General features: G+C 30.2%; 1 protein-coding gene across 1 annotated transcript in view; it reads left to right on the top strand.

The window, feature by feature from the left end:
* Positions 1–23,498, top strand: part of AstA (allatostatin A) — a 581,607-nt gene that overhangs the window by 399,171 nt on the left and 158,938 nt on the right. The window contains exon 2 of the mRNA XM_075378753.1: positions 1,293–1,334. Coding sequence (XP_075234868.1) covers positions 1,306–1,334 — 29 coding nt within the window. The 5' untranslated portion in view covers positions 1,293–1,305. The remainder of the gene's footprint in view (positions 1–1,292; positions 1,335–23,498) is intronic.

A 23,498-nucleotide genomic window follows, 5' to 3' on the forward strand; every position in this document is an offset into this window, starting at 1 on the left:
CTGAAAAATCAAATAAAATAGGTTCCAGAATCGTATCTGCAGTAGTTCTTGAGAAATTCTGGAGTGGAAATTAATGAATTGGAGTAAAAAGCTTGTTTTTTATGTTTGACGTACAACAACTTTGTTAAATAGGAAATAAACATATAAAACGTTTAAGCACAATTGTAGAGAATTTAATTCTGAACACAATGGCATTCTCACGTACGCATTATATGCCGAATGCCCGAGGCATAGTAGAGCATACGCTGTTCCATTGCCCAGAGTGGAAAGAACACCGCGGACGTGCTAGTATCAGTGGTCTAGAGCCGAAATATCTGACAATGTATATACTAAACTCGGAGGACAACTGCAGAGCAGTTGAGGAATTCGCTAGGGCAACACTTCCGGTTAAAGAAACAGAGAAAAAGAGGTTTCTAATAAAATAGATTACCCAAATAACGCCCTATGTAACAGGTGAAGAAACGGGCTGGAGAACGAAAGGGTGAAGGACAGCCTCCTGCGGAGTCGCCGTTCGTCCGAGCTTACGTAGATGGGCGTCGTCTATGAAGCACGGGGACTCTGGATTCCCTAAGCTCGAAGGTACCTCCCTGGGTTGAGTAATATTTGATTCCCGGTTGGGGAGGTGGTGAGATAGGAGGTTTAGTCGGTAGGGCGCAGGTACACATACGCATTTACACAAGATATTACGTATCCTATTGCGAGTCCGACACAAAAAAAAGTTATAAGTTGAATAAAACGAAGAAAAGTTAGAATTTTTATTAGAAAAATTAATAAATGTACCGGGGTAAACATGTAGTCTGGAACAGACTCAGGTGGAATACTTCTGAGACGTTTGGTTTAATTGAAACCCAACCACTAAAGAACACTGGTATTTACAGTCTAACATTCAAATCCATATAAAATCAACTCTCTTTACAAGGACTCGAACCTTAGAACTCTCGACTTTGAAATTCAACTGATTTTGCGATGATGAGTTTAACTATTAGACTAACACGGCGGGTTTATTAATAATAATAAATAAATATTTATAATAATAAATATCTGTTGATCATTTTAAATTATAGAAGAAGTTTATCGTAGCTTTTTATATTATAATAGATTTTTGAATTGTTATGTCTGTTTGAGTACCACCTTGATAAGCTGTGCGTACCACTAGGGGTACGCGTAACACAGATTGAGAAGAACCTCTGTAACAGAGGAAATCACTTCTATTTAATAATAATAGTAACAATTTTTATATTCATTTATTAACCGATAATAATATTTATTAATAAATGTACTTTATGTTTTAGGGAAAAGAAAACCATGAGGGTTCAACGCAATTGTTCTATAAGGTAAGGCATAATATAATTTAATACTATATATGAAAATGTTATAAGTTAATATGCGTTCTACTTTACTATATACATTTAAGTGATTTTTTATTTATTAAAAAAATTTTTTTTTTTTGTTTTATAGTCGAATCAACAATTAAAGTTCTAGCGATTTATCAGTGTAATATAACTGTACCGGTAAACGTATAGTCTTGAACAAATCCGGCTGACCATTTCTGAGACATATGGTTAATAGAATAATTCTGATCAGTTATTTGTAACTAATTCTGAAAAGCTACTTATAACTGCTAATAATTACTCTAATTTTAATGGTGTAAAACTTGTAGGTAAATAATAATAAAATAATTTTAAATAACGATTTTTTTTGTGGCATTTTAGAATTTTTAATTTATTACAAAATATTTCTCTTATAAAATCGTTAAACAATATTATTAAAACAATAAAATGTTAATTCTTTACATAAAACATGTATTTAAAGAAATTAAAGGAAAAAAACAACATATTTGGCATATATAAACCTAGAAAAGGCATTCGAGAACGTAGACTGAAATTAAATGTTTAAAAAAAATTAGGGTTCAAATACAGAGATAGAAGAACAATTGCTAACATTTACAGGAACCAAACAGCAACTGTAATAATTGAAGAACATAAGAAAGAAGCCGTAATAAGAAAGGGAGTCCGACAAGGATGTTCCCTATCCCCGTTACTTTTTAATCTTTACATAGAACTAGGAGTTAATGATGTTAAAGAACAATTTAGATTCGGAGTAACAGTACAAGGTGAAAAGATAAAGATGCTACGATTTGTTGATGATATAGTAATTCTAGCCGAGAGTAAAAAGGATTTAGAAGAAAAATGAACGGCATAAATGAAGTCCTACGCAAGAACTACCTCATGAAAATAAACAAGAACAAAACGAATGTAATGTAATGTAGTAGAAATAACGAAGATGGACCACTGAATGTGAAAATAGGAAGAGAAAATATTATGGAGGTAGAAGAATTTTATTATTTGGGAAGTAGAATTACTAAAGATGGACGAAACAGGAGCCATATGCCGAATAGCACAGGCGAAACGAGCCTTCAGTCAGAAATATAATTTGTTTACATCAAAAATTAATTTAAACGTTAGGAAAAGATTTTTGAATGTATATGTTTGGAGCGTCGCTTTATATAGAAGTGAAACTTGGACGATCGGATTACCTGAGAAGAAAATATTAAAAGCTTTGGAAATGCGATGCTATCTCCGGGAAGACTATATACCTCCGAGAAGACTACCAAACGGAGGCTAAATGTTCGCTGTGCAACACTCGCTAGCATTCACTTGGAGGTCGGAGCTGCAGAGCCATGCAGCAAAATATTAATCCCATCGCTTTGCTTGTGGAAGAACTATGGTTGGGACAGTCTCGTCCAGGAAAGGTGGGCCGCTTAGGTGTCCCAATCTCGTTGATTGGACGGGGACTCCCTTGTGTTTTCAACTTGGGGAAAAGTAAGACCCGTTGGGGGATCCGTTGGGTTGCCCTCATTAGAGGCATGGCGTATAATTAAAACACTGGGTTCCGGCTATCTTGGGAGAGCTATAGTTTCCGATTATGTAGTTTATGGCGATGGCACATCCTAGAGCTGAGTAAATGCTTAATTACGAATCCAGCTTTGGGGAGGGATAAACCAATAATAAAGTACTAAAAAAAAAAAAAAAAATTGCTAGTATAAATAAAATATTTATTGATTTCAGGTATTAAATAATTTTATTTTAGCCGGTTATAGCTATGTACATATATCGTCTACAAATCACTCTTAAAAAGAAGTCAATGAAAAAATAAAAGTATAGGACTATTATATACGAAAGGTATTGAATATATAACGTAATAAATAATTCTGATGCATTATTCTCATGAGAAATGAATTTAAAGCAAAGCAATATTGTGCCTGTCAATAGAACTTTGAGAGATATGAGAGGAGGTGCTTCGTATTTAGAATTGAAAATTATATTTCTCTAGCGATATTAAACAGATTTTACTCACCTGTAGTATATATTTTTGTGTACAGCGCACGTGATATATATATCTAGATATAAAGATATGTTATATATATATTTATATTAAATATATTCATAAATAAAATCTTTTACGCTCATAATATATATACTTGTGTGTGTATATATATATTGGAATAAATTATAATTTATTTAGTATAACTGTATTTTGCAGTGTATAAACTACCTTATATATTATATTAAATAAAACCGTCACAAAAGATTTAATTTTAAACTCTAAAACTAAGTATTATTAACATATATACGTAGCCTAAATAAGATATAAGCATTCTAAAAAATACGTGTTTTTTTTCTTTTTTTTTGTCTTCAGTCATTTGACTAGTTTGAGGCAGCTCTCCAAGATTCCCTATCTAGTGCCAGGCGTTTTATTTCAGTATACTCCCTACATCCTACATCCCTAACAATTTGTTTTACATATTCCAAACGTTGCCTGCCTACACAATTTTTTCCTTCTACCTGTACCTCTAATATTAAAGCGAATATTCCAGGATGACTTAATATGCAGACTATAAGTCTGTCTCTTCTTTTAACTATATTTTGCCAAATGCTTCTTTCTTCATCGATTTGCTGTAACACCTCTTCATTTGTCACTTTATCCACCCACCTGATTTTTAACATTCTCCTATAGCACTACATTTCAAAAGCTTCTAATTTTAACTTTAACCTGTATATGAATATTTCTTAGAAATCGTTTTCTTAAAATCTATTCCCCATCTCTAAACAATAGATTTTCTGTATTTTGTTTGGCTCTAAACTTCGTTATTAACAGCCGGGAAACTCATGCTATATTTTATCATCATTTTTAAAAAAAGGTTTCCAAATCAAATTTGTTGGAGAATAAATTTGTATGTTCTTGAATCTGAATCTTTTATTTACTATTTTTTTTAAGCTATATATACCAACCATTGGCTCAGGGGATTCAATAAATGAGGCTTAAGACCAAAACCCATACCTACTTTAATAGGCACAGTATCGAATCGGTTTAAGATGGACGTTAGTCTTCTAAACATTACCTAAAACTTTTATCTGAAACAATTTTTGATATGACCAATCCTTACGCCAAGGGATGATCAAAACCATAAAAAAACAAAAAAACAAAAAAAAAACAGAAAAAACAAAATATCGCTGTAACATTCTTATTAAGTAAAATATCAAATCCGTTTGAAGTTCTTACTATTCTTTGGATAAGGGCCTAAAACTTCTATCTAAGTAAGGTATTTTGATGTAACCAACCACTGGCCCAGGAGTGGAAAAAAATTGGGTTTTGAAAACAAAAAAAAGCCATACCTACCTTAATAGGCACACTACCGAGTCGGTTTAAAGTGGCCGTTAGTCGTCTAAACATTAGTTAAAACATTCACTGAAACAATTTTTGATATGACCAACCTTTACGGCAAGGGAAGACCAAAATTCTGCTGGAATTGTAAGAAGATGGGGCTTGTCGTATGTTAAACATTTGAAACGTTTTACACATGCAACCATTGTTGTACTGAGTAAATTTGAATTTTTTCTTAAGGTGGAAATCTTTTTTATCCCCTACTTAGCACCGGTGAACTCTACCTCCGCCTTCCGAAAAGGCATAATTTTTAAATTAAACGCAGAATTTGATGAAGGAAGTTAAATCTGATCCTTTACCCGGAAAAGTAAAAACGATACATATTCAAGGCGTATTACTCTTCATTAAATTGAATAATTTTAATGATAATTTCATGTATTTTGTAGAGAAAATTTGTCTGGTAATCCTAAGAAAAGCTTTTCTTATAATTTATATTAACGGCAAATTATTAAATCTAAATATTAGATTTGAAGATAATTTTCATTATCATTGGATTGTTATAGTGTGATGATTCATATCCTGTCATTCTTTTATTTAAAGGATTTTGCACAAAACTCCTGTATTAATTTTTTGTTTTATATATAATTTCTATTTCTTCTAATGATTGTGATGTATGTAAAATATCCTGTAAAATAATATTACTAATTAAGAGTAATATTTTCTATAAAATTAATGATGTTTATTAATTAGATAAACCATTTGGTGAACATAAAAAACATTTTGAATAGGTGTATCAATGTATAAAATATATATTCGTCTTTTAAGAAGACAGGAAACCATTTAATTTATCATTCTATATTCCCTAGTAAGCCTGAAAAAAGTTTTTTTTTGTTATTGAGACATTTTTTTTTGTTAAATTTGTTCGTACAAGAGTTATGTATATATATATATATATATATATATATATATATATATATATATATATATATATAAAAGAATGATGAAGAAGTATAAAACTATAAGATATTTAACCAAAACTCTTTTTATAATTACACTGCTACTTGTGCTAAATAAAAGAAAGTTTTATTAAAACTGTCAGTAGTTAAAACAAAAAGACAAACGCTATTCAAGGACAAGTGATGTGTATAAAAAAACTATGTAACAAGTCTTGTACGTGACCAGTGTTTATGTCGGAAAGGGGGTGAGGGATGTAAAGAATTAGTTATTATGTCTTTTTTATTTCATATACCAGTAATGCTCTCTAGAGAGAGAAATTATAACTAAAATTAACCTAGTATACAGTTAGCTATCGTTAAAGATAAATCTTTTATTTTAAAATTAATATTTGTTTTGTTTTTGTTGAAAAAGCATTTAATTGATTAAATCAAAATTTATATATTTAAAATAAAGTAGCAAAAGAATTTGAATTATGCTGTTTTTAGTTGTGTGTGTGTTTTTTTTTTCTATGATATAATTTTGATTAGTGTATTTCCTTCATTAATGCAGTATAACTCGTATTGCAGTGAAACAAATTTTTATAATGAAGATGTTTTAATAAGTAACAACTAAAATTTTTTGAATGGCTATCAGGCAAACTACGATTTTAATAATATAAGTAAGTACAATATACCATATATTTTGTTTTAATTTATTTAGAAAATATCAAATAAATTTAAATGTTAATTTATTAATTCATACGATTTCCTGGAAATTTCTAGATGCTTAGTACACCTGATTCTACCGCCATTATCAGCTTTGTCCCTTATTTTATATAGTTAGAATACTTGTAACTTGTATAATAAGAATATATGTGTTATTTATTAGAACCCAAAACCGGAATATTGGCCGGGAGAATTCATACAGTAGCCATTAGTTTTAAAATATAACTACAAATGGTCAGATTTCGAATTATTAATTTCCTACATCGAAAAGTTTATTACAATTATTTCGATAGAGATATATAATTTTATTTTCTTGATTAAATTTATTGGTTTTTTTTTTTTTTTTTTTGTCTTCAGTCATTTGACTGGTTTGATGCAGCTCTCCAAGATTCCCTATCTAGTGCTAGTCGTTTCATTTCAGTATACCCTCTACATCCTACATCCCCAACAATTTGTTTTACATACTCCAAACGTGGCCTGCCTACACAATTTTTCCCTTCTACCTGTCCTTCCAATATTAAAGCGACTATTCCAGGATGCCTCAGTATGTGGCCTATAAGTCTGTCTCTTCTTTTAACTACATTTTTTCAAATGCTTCTTTCTTCATCTATTTGCCGGAATACCTCTTCATTTGTCACTTTATCCACCCATCTGATTTTTACCAATCTCTTATAGCACCGCATTTCAAAAGCTTCTAACCTTTTCTTCTCAGATACTCCGATTGTCCAAGTTTCACTTCCATATAAAGCGACACTCCAAACATACACTTTCAAAAATCTTTTCCTGACATTTAAATTAATTTTTGATGTAAACAAATTATATTTCTTACTGAAGGCTCGTTTAGCTTGTGCTATTCGGCATTTTATATCGCTCCTGCTTCGTCCATCTTTAGTAATTTTACTTCCCAAATAACAAAATTCTTCTACCTCCATAATCTTTTCTCCTCCTATTTTCACATTCAGTGGTCCATCTTTGTTATTTCTACTACATTTCATTACTTTTGTTTTGTTCTTGTTTATTTTCATGCGATAGTTCTTGCGTAGGACTTCATCTATGCCGTTCATTGTTTCTTCTAAATCCTTTTTACTCTCGGCTAGAATTACTATATCATCAGCAAATCGTAGCATCTTTATCTTTTCACCTTGTACTGTTACTCCGAATCTAAATTGTTCTTTAACATCATTAACTGCTAGTTCCATGTAAAGATTAAAAAGTAACGGAGATAGGGAACATCCTTGTCGGACTCCCTTTCTTATTAGGGCTTCTTTCTTATGTTCTTCAATTGTTATTGTTGCTGTTTGGTTCCTGTACATGTTAGCAATTGTTCTTCTATCTCTGTATTTGAACCCTAATTTTTTTAAAATGCTGAACATTTTATTCCAATCTACGTTATCGGTTTTACGTTATTGGTTTTAATTTTAATATAATCTATTCGTTTGTAGAATTGATTCAAATCCTTAAATTTATTTGATCCTATTACATCAATTTATCTTTAATAAATAGTAAGTTAATATGTAATTTGATTTCAATTTTATTCAGTGTAACCCGGTAATTAGATTTAGCGATCCTTTGATAGAAAACGAGTGATCTACCAATTTTAGTGTCCTAAATTTTACGAAAATAATAAATTCCAAATTAAAAAAAAACACAAATATTTCAGTAGGATTTTAATTTCTTTTTCCCTCCACTTCTTAATAATGTTCCATAGTTTTCGCTTCTTAATTTTAAATAAAAATTTAAAAGCTTTTTGTAGATTTATGAAAAATAAATAAAGTGAAAAGTAATATTTTTTAGGATCCAAAGCAGTATTTTTAAAAAGTATTTTGGAGGTAAACGTTTAACTTAAGCGAGATGGTTTGTATAGATTAATTTTTATATATTTATATTGTGTAACGATTAACCTTATCGATTTATAAATCAATTTTGTTTTGCTTTTATTATCAAACAGTCTTATCGTCAAGCAAAAAATTATGTTCCCCACAGATTTTTTTTTATATCTCCATATTTAGAAGTGACCTGAAAAAAAGTTATAGTTTCTATTTAACTATACACTCGTGTGTATATATATATATATATATATATATATATACTCATAACTCATATATATATATATACTATATTAACTCATGATTTGTTTTTCTGAGATTACGTGCATTGACTACTATCGTCATTTAGGTATAATGGAATTTTGTAGCGTATGAAAAATGCCATACCTGATCGGGATTCAAACCCGGACCTCCTGAAGATTGATCTGTAGTTTTCTAAAATTAAAATAGGTTTTGAAATTGGGAAGATATTAAAAGTATGTTATATTTATATTGTGTTTGTTGTCATCATAAACACTACTGACTAAATAATTATGTTAATTAATTTTTAGAAATGTTTCTTTAACTTACCTAACCTTAAAAATTTTAATTCAATAAATTTTTTTAACTATAGTTTTTAATTTATTGACTTTGAAGATTTTTTCTATATGAATATTTATATGAAGAGTAATGAATTTGTTGTTTAAATAGTCCAAATTAATGATATTATCTAAATTACATTTTATAGAGGCCTACGATGCTGTTCGTTGGTATAAAATAGAGTTCATGTGAATTTTTAAATTTTTTTACAGATTTAAAAAATGTAAAACATTTACTTATATAAATTTTTCAATAGCTTTCTTTAATTAACAAAATAATTAAGGTTGTAAAGATGAAAATAACATTCATCTTCATTCATAATGAAGTGATTAAATGTTAATCTCTATAAATGAGATAGAGTAAATGTTATTTAGTAATACTAAGGTACTTTAACTTTTTTTTCTTTTTATTGCCTACAGAATTATTTTCAATATATGCTGAAATAAATATATTGCCTGTATTTATTTTTCTTGTATAGTTTCTTGTTTTATATTAATCAAGTGTACATAAAAATTTACATGTAAACTACTTATTGGTTGCAAGCATTATCCCGCCAGGTTGGTCTAGTAGTTAAACTCGTCATCGCAAATCAGCTGATTTCGAAGTCAAGATTTCTAAGGTTTAAATTCTAATAAAGGTCACGCGTTCTATTCTGTGCAATTTCTCCTGGGTCTAAAATCCCCTTGATATTCTCCCAATTCTTCTTCTAATTAGATTTTACTTCCTTGTACAAAGTAAAGAAAGTATTGTGATCGCGAAAAAAATTGGTTTTCAGATTTCAACGGAAATATCCTTTTCAACCACCCTTGAATTCATTTCGACTAGTTTCGGCGGACGTATTTACGTATGTATCTCGCTCGCATAACTCAAAAAGGATTAGCCGTAGGATGTTAAAGTTTTTGATTTAGGACTGTAGTAACATCTAATTGTGTAACTCCCCTTGTAATTACAATCGACTGGACCAAAAGTGATCAAAACAGCTCAAAATCAAATGAATTTGGATATTGGACTTTTTCTTAACTGTAGTAATAATCCCTTATTGAGAGCTTTTCAGTATATACCATAAGTAGTACTTATTTTGGTACTTACGTATTAACGCCACCGCAGCTACAGCTTTATTTAAAAACAAAGTAGTCAATCGGATTTCCGTTAAATAAATAAATATTTATTTTATAAATATAATTTAACCAAACTTAACCTACGCTCACTTCGCTCGTTAACCTTGACTAATTAACACCGTAATTTTTTGAGTATTTATTTAATAAATTCAGTAATTATTGCAATTTTATTATTAAAATAATAAATAATTGATTATTTGAATATATAAATAATTATTATATGAATAATTTGATTATTTAAATAATAAATAATTGCAATAATTACTGAATTTATTAAATAAATACTCAAAAAATTACGGTGTTAATTAGTCAAGGTTAGCGAGCGAAGCGAGCGAGGTTAAGTTTGGTTAAATTATATTTATAAAATAAATATTTATTTATTTATGTTAAACTCTATACCGGCCCATTTTGCACCGAAGTCCGATTGACTACTTTGTTTTTAAATAAAGCTGTAGCGTTAATACGTAAGTACCCTTATTTTCATTGGTTCTAGAGAAATTGAGTAATTAATGAAATATTTGGATCTTACATCGGTTCGAATCCGACTTCATTTCCTTTTTCTTTTTTTTAACTTTTTTTTAATTCAAAAATATATTGATTCATTAATAACTATTAAGCTGTGATTCTTACTTTTTCCTGTTTAGCCTCCGGTAACTACCGTTTAGATAATTTTTCAGAGGATGATATGTATGAGTGTAAATGAAGTGTAGTCTTGTACATTCTCAGTTCAACCATTCCTGAGATGTGTGGTTAATTGAAACCCAACCACCAAAGAACACCGGTATCCACGATCTAGTATTCAAATCCGTGTAAAAATAACTGGCTTTACTAGGACTTGAATGCTGGAACTCTCGACTTCCAAATCAGCTGATTTAGGAAGACGCGTTCACCACTAGACCAACCCGGTGGATTATTAAACTGTGATTGTAAAAAAAAAAATCTGTACGATAAATAATAATTCAATAATAACAATAGAAAAAATATATGAACAAATATGAGAAGTTATTAATAAAATAAAATTTTGTGTTCTTTTCATTTTAAACAAATATGTGTATGAAATTTAGTAGGCGTACAAGAAGTCATTTGATGTCCACATCAGAATTTTTTAATTCTATTATAAATTATTCTGGAGAATATTTTATAAGTGCAATCTAAGAGCGAGATACCTCTGTAAATATCTGGATGACTTTTTTCACATTTTTTTTGTGAAACAGATGGATGATAGCAGTCATGCAGTTATCAGAGAAATTTTTCATTAACAAAATTTTGTTATAATCAGGTGAAGAGAAAGATTCGTCTGTCTCCAGCATATTTCCACACTTTGCGAAAACTTTGTCTTCTCCGCTTGCCTTGTAATTTTTCATTTCTTTTAGCGCAGCCACTACTTCTTGGATTATAGGGTGTCTAATTTTTCCGGGTTCGTTTTAAAGAGGTATTAGTGTCGATTTCTACGAGTTTTTCCTGTTCTTCACAGTTTAGCAGCTTTTGGAATGTTTCTGCCATAGTTTTGGCGGTTTCCTTATTATTACGTGCTATTTCCGTTTTTATACTTCTGTATTAGTATTGGGGAAACGTATTTTTTTAGTTATTTACAAATAATTTTGTAGTAATCTCTAGATTTATTTAAGTAAATTTATAATAAAGAAAAAAAACACAATTCAGACCATTAGGAAATAATCTTATTTCGGCTTATTGTTATCTACATTTCAATTAAGCCCGACATCGAATCTACGTGTGAGTTTTATTAAAAACGGAAAGCTTCTCTTTGGTATAATTTAAAAAAATACAACAAATATATAAAAAAATTTATACTTAGTATTACAAAAAATAAATATGTGCTAAATATTTATTCGAATGACATTAAAGCGGGATATCTTGTGCCATTATATGGAAAGTTTATCAGTAATGTTTACTTATACCAACCAATATAAATGTACCCTTGTCTTTCATACAGTTCATCCATCTCGAAGTTTAATCGGCATAACTTTTCTTCCTTTCTTTGATGTTATACTTTCTTTGTGGGCAGAAAATCTTTAGATAACATCAAAGAGTCGCTCCTCTTTGTAGTATATAAGGTTTTTTCTTTCAATAGTCGACTCTCTTGCTTTATATATAATCATCAGTGTTTGTTTGAATTCACTTTTCTTCTTTTTTTTTACACAGTTTAATTTTAATTTTTTGTTTACTCTCATCTTTTATTTAGATCTACGTATCAAAATATTTGATAAAATATATAACTATTTTTTTTTTTATTCTGTTTAATTTTTATTACAAAGTAATTGTGAAAACTTATTTGAATAAATTAATAAGTTCAAAACATATTTATAAGAAAAAAAGAAATATCAATGCACATTTAAATGTTAATTAATATAGTAATGCAAAAAAAAATGTTGTCAAATAAAAATAATTAAATTAGTTCCGATTTGTTCAGTCCAAGTTTAAAGTTTACGCAAAATTTACAATTCCAGCTTGGATTAACTAAAATTATATAATATTTTATTTTTACTATTTAATAATTAAATCACATTAATTGACACTCAAACATAGAGGTTTTTTAATATCTTACCTTCGTTAAACGGTTTAAAAGTTCTTTACTTAATTTTTTTTTGCTTCAGTCATTTCACTGATTTTATGCACCTTTCCAAGATCCCTATCTAGTGCCAGTTATTTTATTTCGATATACCCGCTACATACAACATCCCTAACAGTTTGTTTTACATATTCCAAACGTTGCCTGCCTGTTCAATTTTTTCCATCTACCTGACCCTCTAATATTAAAGCGACTATTCCAGGATGCCTTAATATGTGGCCTATAAGTCTGTCTCTTCCTTTAACTATATATTTCCAAAACGCTTCTTTCTTCTTCAATTTGCAACACCTCTTCATTTGTCATTTTATCCACCCATCTGATTTTTAACATTTTCCAATACCACCACATTTCAAAAGCTTCTAATCTTTTTTTCTCAGGTACTCCGATCGTCCAAGTTTGACTTCCATATAATTCTACGCTCCAAACTTATACTTTTAAAAATAATTTCCTGACGTTTAAATTAATTTTTGATGTAAACAAATTATATTCTGAATGAAGGCTCTTGACACCTGTGCTATTCGGCTTTTTATATCGCTCCTGCTTCGTCCGTCTTTAATAATTCTACTTCCCAAATAAAATCCCAATAAAATTCTTCTACCTCCGAAATTTTTTCTCTTCCTATTTTTATATTCAGTCTTTCATCTACATTACTTCTATTACATTTGATAAGTTTCGTTTTGTTCTTGTTTATTTTCGTGCGATAGTTGTTGCGTAAGACTTCATCCATGCCGTTCATTGTTTCTTCTAAATCATTTTTACTCTCGTTACTGATATTATGACTTCGAATGTTTTCAATCTTGCTCAATTTTTTCTATGATTTCATCGACTTTTCAGTCATTAGCTAGACAGAGAGATGTATTATTAACATCAGAATTTCGAGACTGAAAACGATTAAACAAGCTTTGCGCTAATCGCATCATGTTAATAGATATTTAAAATTTTTTAGCAACCTTAGTTGTTTTTTCTTTATTTGTAATAAAATTTCAAAATGTATAGAATTTGTTCTTTTTATCAAGGTTCAATAACTTTTAAGTAAATTAATTCAAATTACACAAAAAAACGGGAATTTTTTATATGCGTAGTAGCAGCCATCTTCAGTTGGCAGCACTGCTGCCACAAAAAATAAATAAATGAATTTATTAAATTTTAAAATTATATGTAATGAAAATATTTAGTTAAATGGCACAATTTTTATAACAATCTTTTCGAATAAGTATTTATAGAAATTGCGCCACGCTTTTATTTAACTAAATATTTTCATTACTTTTAATTTAAAAATTTAATAATTATTACATTTATTTATTTTTTATTTATTAGATATTTATATCATTTATTTTTTACTTTTCAGTGCATTTTTATATTTGTTAATATATTATATTTTTTTTGTTTAAAATTCTCTATTTGATTTAATTCTTATTTTTACTGGGTTTTTATAATTTGTGTCCTTTTTTTCATTAATGTTAATATTAATATTAGTTAAATAAAAGCTTTCATAAAAATAATTTTTTTTATATGTAATCAAATACATATTTGTAATTTTGTTTTGTTTTTTAGTATTTTTTTTTTACTTTGTCTTTCTTTCTCTAATCATTCGCTCTCACTCGATCCCTTTTTCTCTCTCTCTCCTCCCATTTCGTGAAACATTATTACAGTAATTTTTGTGAGTTCTCTTTTCATTTAAATAGTTTTAAGAAGAGAAATGAATAAAAGATTTTTTAAACCTTCTTGACATCTTAATTTACATGTATTTAGAAAAGAGATTTGCGTTAAGTTGTTAACGTTTTTGTAAGATAGAGCGTAGAACTGAATTAAATTGTATAATTTACTTTTCTGCTTACTAACCAACAAATAATTAATGTAATGCATACTTAATTAAATTTTTATTGGTTTTGGTACACTTTAATATTCTAATTACATTCATTCAATTATCTTAATACCACTAACTTGTATTTTAATTGTTAAATCAACCGAAACAAGTTTTAATTACCTTTCCTTACTTAATAAACATTAATTACCTGAATTCAGTGGTTTAATTTTTGTTTTTTAATTTAATAATATAATCAGTTGGCGTAAAAATTATTCAAGAAATATGTTAATGAATTTGTTTTTTTAAAATTATTTATTGGAACTACAATGGTCATTTAACAATTAAACAGATAAATAGTGGAAAACATATTGAATAGACGAAATTGTAACTGTCAGACCTTAGAGATGGCACCCGTAACGTAAAAAAAAAATAAAAACCCAACTGTCAAAAAAAAAACAAACTATTTAATATAGGATAATTAGGAGCGTGCGGGTGACAATATTATATAGTATAATATTTCTTTTTAAATTTATTTCAATATATATATATTTTTTGTCTTCAGTCATTTGACTGGTTTGATGCAGCTCTCCAAGATTCCCTATCTAGTACTAGTCGTTTCTTTTCGGTATACCACCTACATCCTACATCCCTAACAATTTGTTTTACATATTCCACACGTTGCCTCCCTACACAATTTTTTCCTTCTACCTGTCCCTCTAATATTAAATCGACTATTCCAGGATGCCTTAATATGTGGCCTATAACTCTGTCTCTTCTTTTAACTATATTTTTCCAAATGCTTCTTTCTTCATCGATTTGCCACAACACCTCTTCATTTGTCACTTTATCCACCCATCTGATTTTTAACATTCTCCTATAGCATCGCATTTCAAAGGCTTCTAATCTTTTCTTCTCAGATACTCCGATCGTCTAAGTTTCACTTCTATATAAAACGACACTCCAAACATATACTCTCAAAAATCTTTTCCTATAAAAATATGTTATTTAATTAATAAAAATACAAGTTTCAAAAGGCGGAAGAGTGAAATTACTTTAGTATTCTTTCTCAGAATCTGTGGCAGTAGCGTTATCAACTCCATAGTCAGGATACAATGAAGCTGTCTACTGGCCACCTAAATAGGTAAAATATATATATAATTTGTATTTTTTAATGTTAATTAAACGAAGTTAGCGAGCGAAGCGAGCTTAGGATATGTTTGGTTAGGTTATATTTATATAGTGTGCAATACTTCTATCGGGTTGGTCTAGTGGTGAACGCGTCTTCCCAAATCAGCTGATTTGGAAGTCGAGAGTTCCATCATTCTAGTAAAGTCCTAGTAAAGTCATTTTTTTTACACGGATTTGAATACTAGATCGTGAATACCGGTGTTCTTTGGTGGTGGTTATGTTCTAATTAACCACTCGACACAGGTATGGTCGAATTTGAGACTGTACAAGACTACATATCATTTACACTCATACATATCATCCTCTGAAGTATTATCTAAAAGGTAATTACCAGAGGCTAAACAGGAAAAGATAGTGTGCGATACGTCATTACATGGATTCAACATAATATAATCAGACATAAGCTACGCTCGCTTCGGTCGCTAATTTCATTTGATTGACATTAAAAATAAAAATGATATACAATAAGTTATATACGTATAGGTGATTTTAATTTCATATACACAAATGGATTTCAGTAGGGGTCCCTGTATAACCGATAAGTACCGTATTTTTTTTTTGTACACCTGTAAATCCAAATTACTGTTTCAGATCTTCTTTCCCAAATCAACTTTAACAATATAATACCTTGTAGAGTTAGCTACACAAGCTATCACATACGTCATCTTATTGCCTATCATACAAAAGTATATTTATTCTTCCCGGTACAATAATTGTTAAGCGATTGCTGAAAGACATATAATTGTTTGCAACACGAGGGCTACCAACATTTAGCGATGAACCACAAATATAATTTCATACATCCGGACATGGGAGCTTATACACAGATAATCGAGTGTGCGTGTGCGTTCAAACGTTCCTCGGTAGGAAATTGTAAGCACTACTTGCACGTGCATCTCGCAGAGTTCTTTTTCAAAAGAAAATACAGCGACTACAAGACCCGAGTACCTCATTTATTGTCCAGTCTTGCTTCATTGTATCCTGACTCTATGATGGAGTCGCACAAAACAGTTGATAACAACATTACAGATTCTGAGAAAGAATACTAAGGTAATTTCATTCTTCCGACTTTTCAGATTTGTATTTTTATTAATTATATAACTTATTTTTCAACAATTTGAAAGTGATTAAGGTTGTGGACGTTTAGGCTCAAAATTATCAAATTTTTATATAAAAATAAAATAACGGTGGGTAGGAGGAGAAAGAAGAAGAAATTTCCATTTTCCCTAAGGATATATTTTGTTTAGTTTTACAAATAGAATCCGAAAATGTATAGCCAGCCCACCATTTCAGAAATACTCTTTATATAATGTATAAATCTCCCACAATAAATTATGATTAAGAACGAATTGCCAATCAATTTTATTTTATTTATGATTTTTATAAATTCAATTTTATTGCAGAGTTAAATTTATTAAATTCAGTAAAAAAATAATTTTGTAATTAATTAACCATATATATATATGTATATAAAAAAAAAAAAAACATGACACTTCGAGTAATGTAAAGGATTCCAACGGGGATCATACATTTAAATCGGTTCAGCCGTTGAACTGCTACGGTAGAATATATGTATATACAATAAACATCATAATACAATCAAAAGTAAAATACTAATATAATGAAATCATCTAGTTAATACAATTATGTGCAGAAATGAAAAACAGATTTTTTTTCCCACTTTAAGTGAAGTGTTTCTTTATTAAGATTTGAGTAAGATAAAACACCGTAACAAAGTATTTTAGCCACCTGTCATCATCACTAGTATTCTGCTTTGCGACAGGTCCTTTACGACATCGATCCCTGTCTCACGACTTCCCGTTCGTCTCTTTCTCACTTCCAAGCGTCACTTTAATCTATTAACTTCATCCTTATCTTCTTTGATTTCCTTCTCCTTCTACTCATCCTCTTTTAAAGCAGTTGTCAAGATTTCTTTCCCTTTAACCAAATGTAGTAATCGGTTTCCTTTTTGTATAAATTAAAGTTTTCCCCTTAACAACAATTTTCAATGTATATGTCCTAGTATTTTCGGAGTTTCTATTTCATCATCAAGAATTTTATAGGTGTAATTCAAAATTTATATGTGTAACTTCTCTACATATATTTAAACTAAAATTATTATATTTATAATAGTTGATCGTCAAAAAATAAAAATTAATTTATTAGTCAATAAGAACGTAACATCATTACCGTAAGGTGTTTACAACTACTATCTTATAGTTACCCTTTCTTTTATGTACTTAAAAAATTAAAAATTAAAGCACTGATGTAAAGTTAAAACATAGTATTTTGGACAAAATTTAAGGACGGATAGACTAGTGTTGTTCACCAATTTAAACTTTTTTTTTTTACTGAATCCCAACACCACCAAAGAACACTAGTATCCACTATCTAGTATTCAAATCCGTAAAAAAGTTAATTTTGCCTTTGCTAGGATTTGAACCTTAGAAATCTCTACTTCGAAATCAGCTGATTTGTGATGACGAGTTAACCAGTAGACCAACCAGGTGGGTTTACCATTTAAACCTGGTACTCTTCAAGATCTGCGAAATCGAATTTTTACAGCAGTGAATTCAATAACCAGGGACCAATTACGAATAAAAATAATTTGGTACCAATTAAAATAATTATTTGTTATTTATAAATACCGAATTTTACATCTTTTTACGAAGTAAAGGAAGTATTGTGATCGCGAAAAATTTCGGTTTTCAGATTTCAGTGGAAATATCCATTTTAACCGTCCTTGAATCCATTTTGACTAGTCGGCGTGACGTTTGTACGTACGTATGTGCGTTTGTATCTCGCATAACTCAAAAACGATTAGACGTAGGATGTTGAAATTTTGGATTTAGGACTGTTGTAACATCTAATTATGCACCTCCCCCTTTGATTGCAATTGACTTGACCAAAAGTGTTCAATAAAGCCCAAAATCCAAAAGGTAGGATTTTGGAGTTTTTCTTAACTGCAGTAATAAGCCATCATTGAGAGCTTTTCAACGTTATAAGTGGTACTTATATATTGTAGCTGATCAAACACTTCCCAACGAAATCGCTGCAGAAGCTCCTTTGTTACAGCTGCAGTGTGCGGCCGAGCATTCTCATGGAGAAAGACAATGCCTGATAACAACATTCCTCTCCGCTTATTCTTATTCATTCACCCACCATAAAGCCCGGACTTGGCTCCATCCGATTTTCTCATTTTTGCTCACACGAAACGCTGGCTAGGAGGACAACATTTTGGCAAAGATATCGAGCTGCAGACCAGCTTAGAAACATGGCTGAAAACACATGCTGCTCCGTTCTATGAAGAGGGTACTGGAAAGTTGGTTCCACGCTAAGAAAAATGTCTAAATCGGAGTGGCGACTATTTAGAGAATTTGCGTAACTATGTAAGTACTTGTTACAAATAAAATTTTTTTTTATATTCACTGTGGTTTTAATTTCGTGACCGATCGGACGTTGAAAAAGAAATAACCCTCATAAAATTTTTTTTAACAAAACGGTATTGATATCAAAAAAGGTAAGACACTACATTTTTGTTATCAATATCTGTAAATTTTGATTTTTCTTTAAAAAAAAAAATCATATAATTGTCAGTAGATATACAATAATAGATAAAAACAATATTTAAGCGTTCTATATAATAAACAAAAATAAATAAAAATTTGTTACAAAACACTTACCTGCCCGATTTCATTTGTAAGTAATATATATATCACATTTATAGAAATAATACAATTCTTATGATTATTCTTTGTTTAATTAATGAAATCGGGCAGGTAATAGTTCTGTAACAAATTTTTATTTGTTTGCTTGTTATATGGAACGGTTAAACATTGTTTATTATATATTATTGTATATCTATTGTCTAGTACATATGTATAACGTGTATTTTTTTTTAAACAAATTCTAAATTAGTAACAGATTTTGATAAAAGAAATGTAGTGTCTTACCTTTTATGATATCAATATCGTTTTGTAAAAACAGTTTTTTTATTTATATTACAAAATTTTTTTTTGAGCGGATCAAATGATATTTTTATTTTTATTTTTTTCCCTACTCTCCCCGACCGGATATCCAATTAAGTATACTCAGTCGGGGAGAGTGTCCTTTTACTCTCAAAGGAGGCGTCCCCCACCCGCCGGCTATATGTCCGGCACGGCAGGTTGGCCTCCCCGGTCTCGGATCTTTTGTTTTACATTGCCTGCCTCTAATCCCCCGCTTTAGAGCCAAGGTCCGGCTATGCCGTCCCCCAGCGCCTCAGCAGGGAACCGGGACTCGGTCTTTACGCCTTTGGCCTCTAATCGACAGTGCCGACCCCACAAAGAGCCTAGGCTCCCGCAGGGACGACCCCGCCGACCGGGACTTGGTCTTTTATTTTAACCCAAACTCAAACTCCCCTGGAGTTCACCCCCTTCTCAGGTACCCGCACACCAATGCGTACAGGCCCTCCATGGAGTGACTGTCTGCCCTACCCTACTGTTTATACTCCCATTCTTCTGTCTTCATCCTCTTTGGCCCGCAGGACCTCCCCGGCGAACCTGCGGAACCATTCCCAGTTCTCATTGTTGTACCCCAACCAGTTTATGAGATTTTCTGGTGTAAGACCATTAATTACTATTTGACCTCTGTTAACGGCCCATCTTGGACATATGAACAACGTATGTTCGGCATCGTCGTTCTCTGGACAATAGATGCACTGCGGGATCAAATGATATCTGCGAGACTTTTACCGCACGGTTTACAATTTCATTGTAATTTTTTTGGATAAACATATATAAAATTATTCATAGTAAAATAATTAAAAAATTGAATTTTTCCTGAAATGAAATTCAAAATTAGAATTTCCAAAATGTATACCACTTCATTATAACTTTTTTTTTATATTTACAGAAAATATATGTTACGGATTTTCTTTGGGATTCGTAAAGTGAGAGTAGAAGGGACATCGCAATAACGTCGGTTCAAGTTAAATAGAATTCATTCATAGTAACTAGTAAGGGAAACGTTAGAGAAGCTTTAACCTCTGAGAGAAGCTACGAGTATATTTAAACTTTTATACTGTTTCAAACTACAACATAATGAAACTAAGTTGTTTATTGGAAACTAATCTACGGAAAATTTGAGGTTAACAAAAATTCCAAAGTTTGAGTAAAAAAGTTTGTTTTTGTATCGTAGAGTTTAAAAGTAGTAAAAAGGTTTCATTAACAAATATTTACTAATTTTCTGTCGAAAAAAACACATTGTTATTGCAATAAATTAACAAATAGTCTTTTTTTAATTTATTTTCTTTATTATTATTATTATTATTATTATTATTATTATTATTATTATTACAAAACTTTTTTTGTTAACTGATTTTAGAAAAAAAGAAATATATTACATTCTATAGAACTTTTTTATATATATACTGTATGTATAACACACGTGACTTTTACTCTGCACGATTTATTATTGAATTATAAAATAAGAAAAACTTTCCAAACTTTTATTTGCTCTTTATTTTTAAATAAATCTATTTATAGGAAAAACAAACTTTGAATGTTTAGAAAAAAGAATCGTAAATTGAATCGAGAAGTAGAATTTTTAAAAAACTTTTGTAATAAATTTTATTTTTATTTCAAGTTACTTTTTCGTACGCTTATGGTAGAAAAATAAATAATTTATATGATTTTTGTATAGTAGTATACTTTACTGCGTATATAATCTATGCATGTAAAAGAATACACGGTAATCAGATCAAATTATGCAAATCTGGATTTTCTGCTACTCAATATTTTATGACACCCTAACTTAACAAAAAAAGATAAAAATCCGGAAGTATATACAGAATGTCCCATATAAAACGCAACCCAACCTTATATTGGTAGGTATTGAAATAATAAAAAGGCATGTGCAAATTGTTAATGGAATTTTTATTATTACCATCCATTTTACCTTACATTTAGAGTAAATGTTGGAAGTGGCCGCCATCTTCTTGAATACAAGCTACAATTCTTTTTACAGTGTTTCTTGCAACTTTTTTCAAAGTTTGTGGCTGGATATTTAATACAGCTTGTTCAATATTGACTTTCAATTGTTTAAGTGTTCGTGGTTTGTTGCTGTAGGCTTTTTCTTTGAGGTAACCCCCGTAGAAAAAAATCCACCGCAGTCAAATCTGGAGATCTTGGTGGCCACAAGCCTCGACCGATAACACGATTACCAAAGAATTCCTCAACGAAATCAGAAGTTGAACCCGCTTAGTGCGATGTCGCACCGTCATGTTGTAGCCAGCAGTGTCTGTCTTCCTCTTCCAAGAGTTTGATGAACTGAAATAAAATATCCTGATATCGTTCTGCATTAATGGTGTACTCGAAAAAAATAGGACCGATTATTTTCTTCCGCGATATCGCACACCACACGCCCAACTTCTGCGGGTGTAACTGTTTTTCGTGATAAACGTAGAGATTTTCAGCGCTCCAAATTCTACTGTTTTGGCTGTTTACGTAGCCATCCAAATGAAACCGTGCTTCATCTGTGAAAAATAACCCATAACATTAATTCCCTCACGCAGAAATCAACGGAACCGTTGACAATATTGTAGCCGTTTTTCTTTGTCGGGCTCAAGAAGTCGATGAACCGTTTGAATGCGATAAGGTCGTAATTGTAATCGTTTGGTCGCACGATGAACAGTTGATTTAGACAAATTAATTTCAGCAGACAAACGTCCGATCGATTTATTTGGCGAAGCGAGTAATCGGTCTTTGATTTCAGTGACTGTATCTGTATTCAACACTGACGCAGATATTTTGTGTTCCTTGTTATTAACCGAACCGGTCTCTCTAAATTTTGCAACTAACCTTAATACTGATGTTTTGTTAGCAGCTGGTTTATCTGGGTACTTATGGCGGAACAAATCTTGCACTGCAACCGCTGATTTCGTACTGAAGTACGACTCGACAATTAAAACACGTTCATCTAGCGAAATCACCATCTTGTCTCTAGCAATACACTGAACGTTATGATTACATTGTTCTTACTATCGGTAGTGTTCTACTGCGTCGCCGCGATGTTCATATGTTGGACGAGTCCATTTCAGTAACGAGTAAGGGAGTAAGCTTGATTTTTGAAATTTCATATATATATATATATGTATTGACTGTTTTTTGCTTGATATTGGCAGACTGAGTTGAACGACTTGGATGAAATGTGGCATGATGATTTTCAGTACTGTATAAAGAGACGACATTTTTTCATTTGATCTCGATAACTGGAAAAATTATTAAATTAATCATTACGAAATTTTAATTGTAACTTTCTTGTGAATCCTCCCTCCCTCTCGGAATATTTACCATAATTCAAATCTCACCAATCTCATAAAAACAATATTTCAACGATATATCATAAGTGGTACTTATTTTCATTAGTTCCAGAGTTATAGCCAAATAAAATTTTAATTAATGAAATATTTGGATATTACAAGGGGAAGATACATCGGTTCAAATCCGACATTTCATTTCTTTTTTTTTTTAATTTAAATATATTGATTTATTAATAATTATTAACCTCATATAGTAAATTTTTTACGACAAATAATAATTCAATAATACCAATCAAAAGTTTTTTAAATATGAAAAAAATATCAGAAGTTATTAATGAAATAAAATTTTATGTATTTTTCATTTAAAAAAAAAAGTGTATACGTAATTTTCATATCAGATTTTTTTGTTTTGTTTTAAAAATCTGATTAATCTACCTCACGTGGGTTTTCAAGGACTTAAACAGCAATTTATATACTCAAAATCGAGTTCAATCTCTAAGAAATATGTTAGCTTACAAAGATTTGATTATCCCCTGAATTTGAATGAAATTTAAATACGTAAAACGATTAAAATATGTAATCATTGCAATGCCAAAAAATGAAATGATGAAACTTCACAATAAAGTCCATACTATACTGGGGATAAAATAATTTCTGAAAAACTTCAGTATCTTCCTGATTTCATTAAAACTTTGATTTTTTAACACATATTTTCTTTAAGTACTGTATTGTATCCCTTAAGTTGTGAAAAGTTATAACTTTGA

The sequence above is a fragment of the Lycorma delicatula genome, chromosome 11 (genome assembly GCF_047948215.1).
Source record: "Lycorma delicatula isolate Av1 chromosome 11, ASM4794821v1, whole genome shotgun sequence".
Taxonomy (NCBI): Eukaryota; Metazoa; Arthropoda; class Insecta; order Hemiptera; family Fulgoridae; genus Lycorma; species Lycorma delicatula.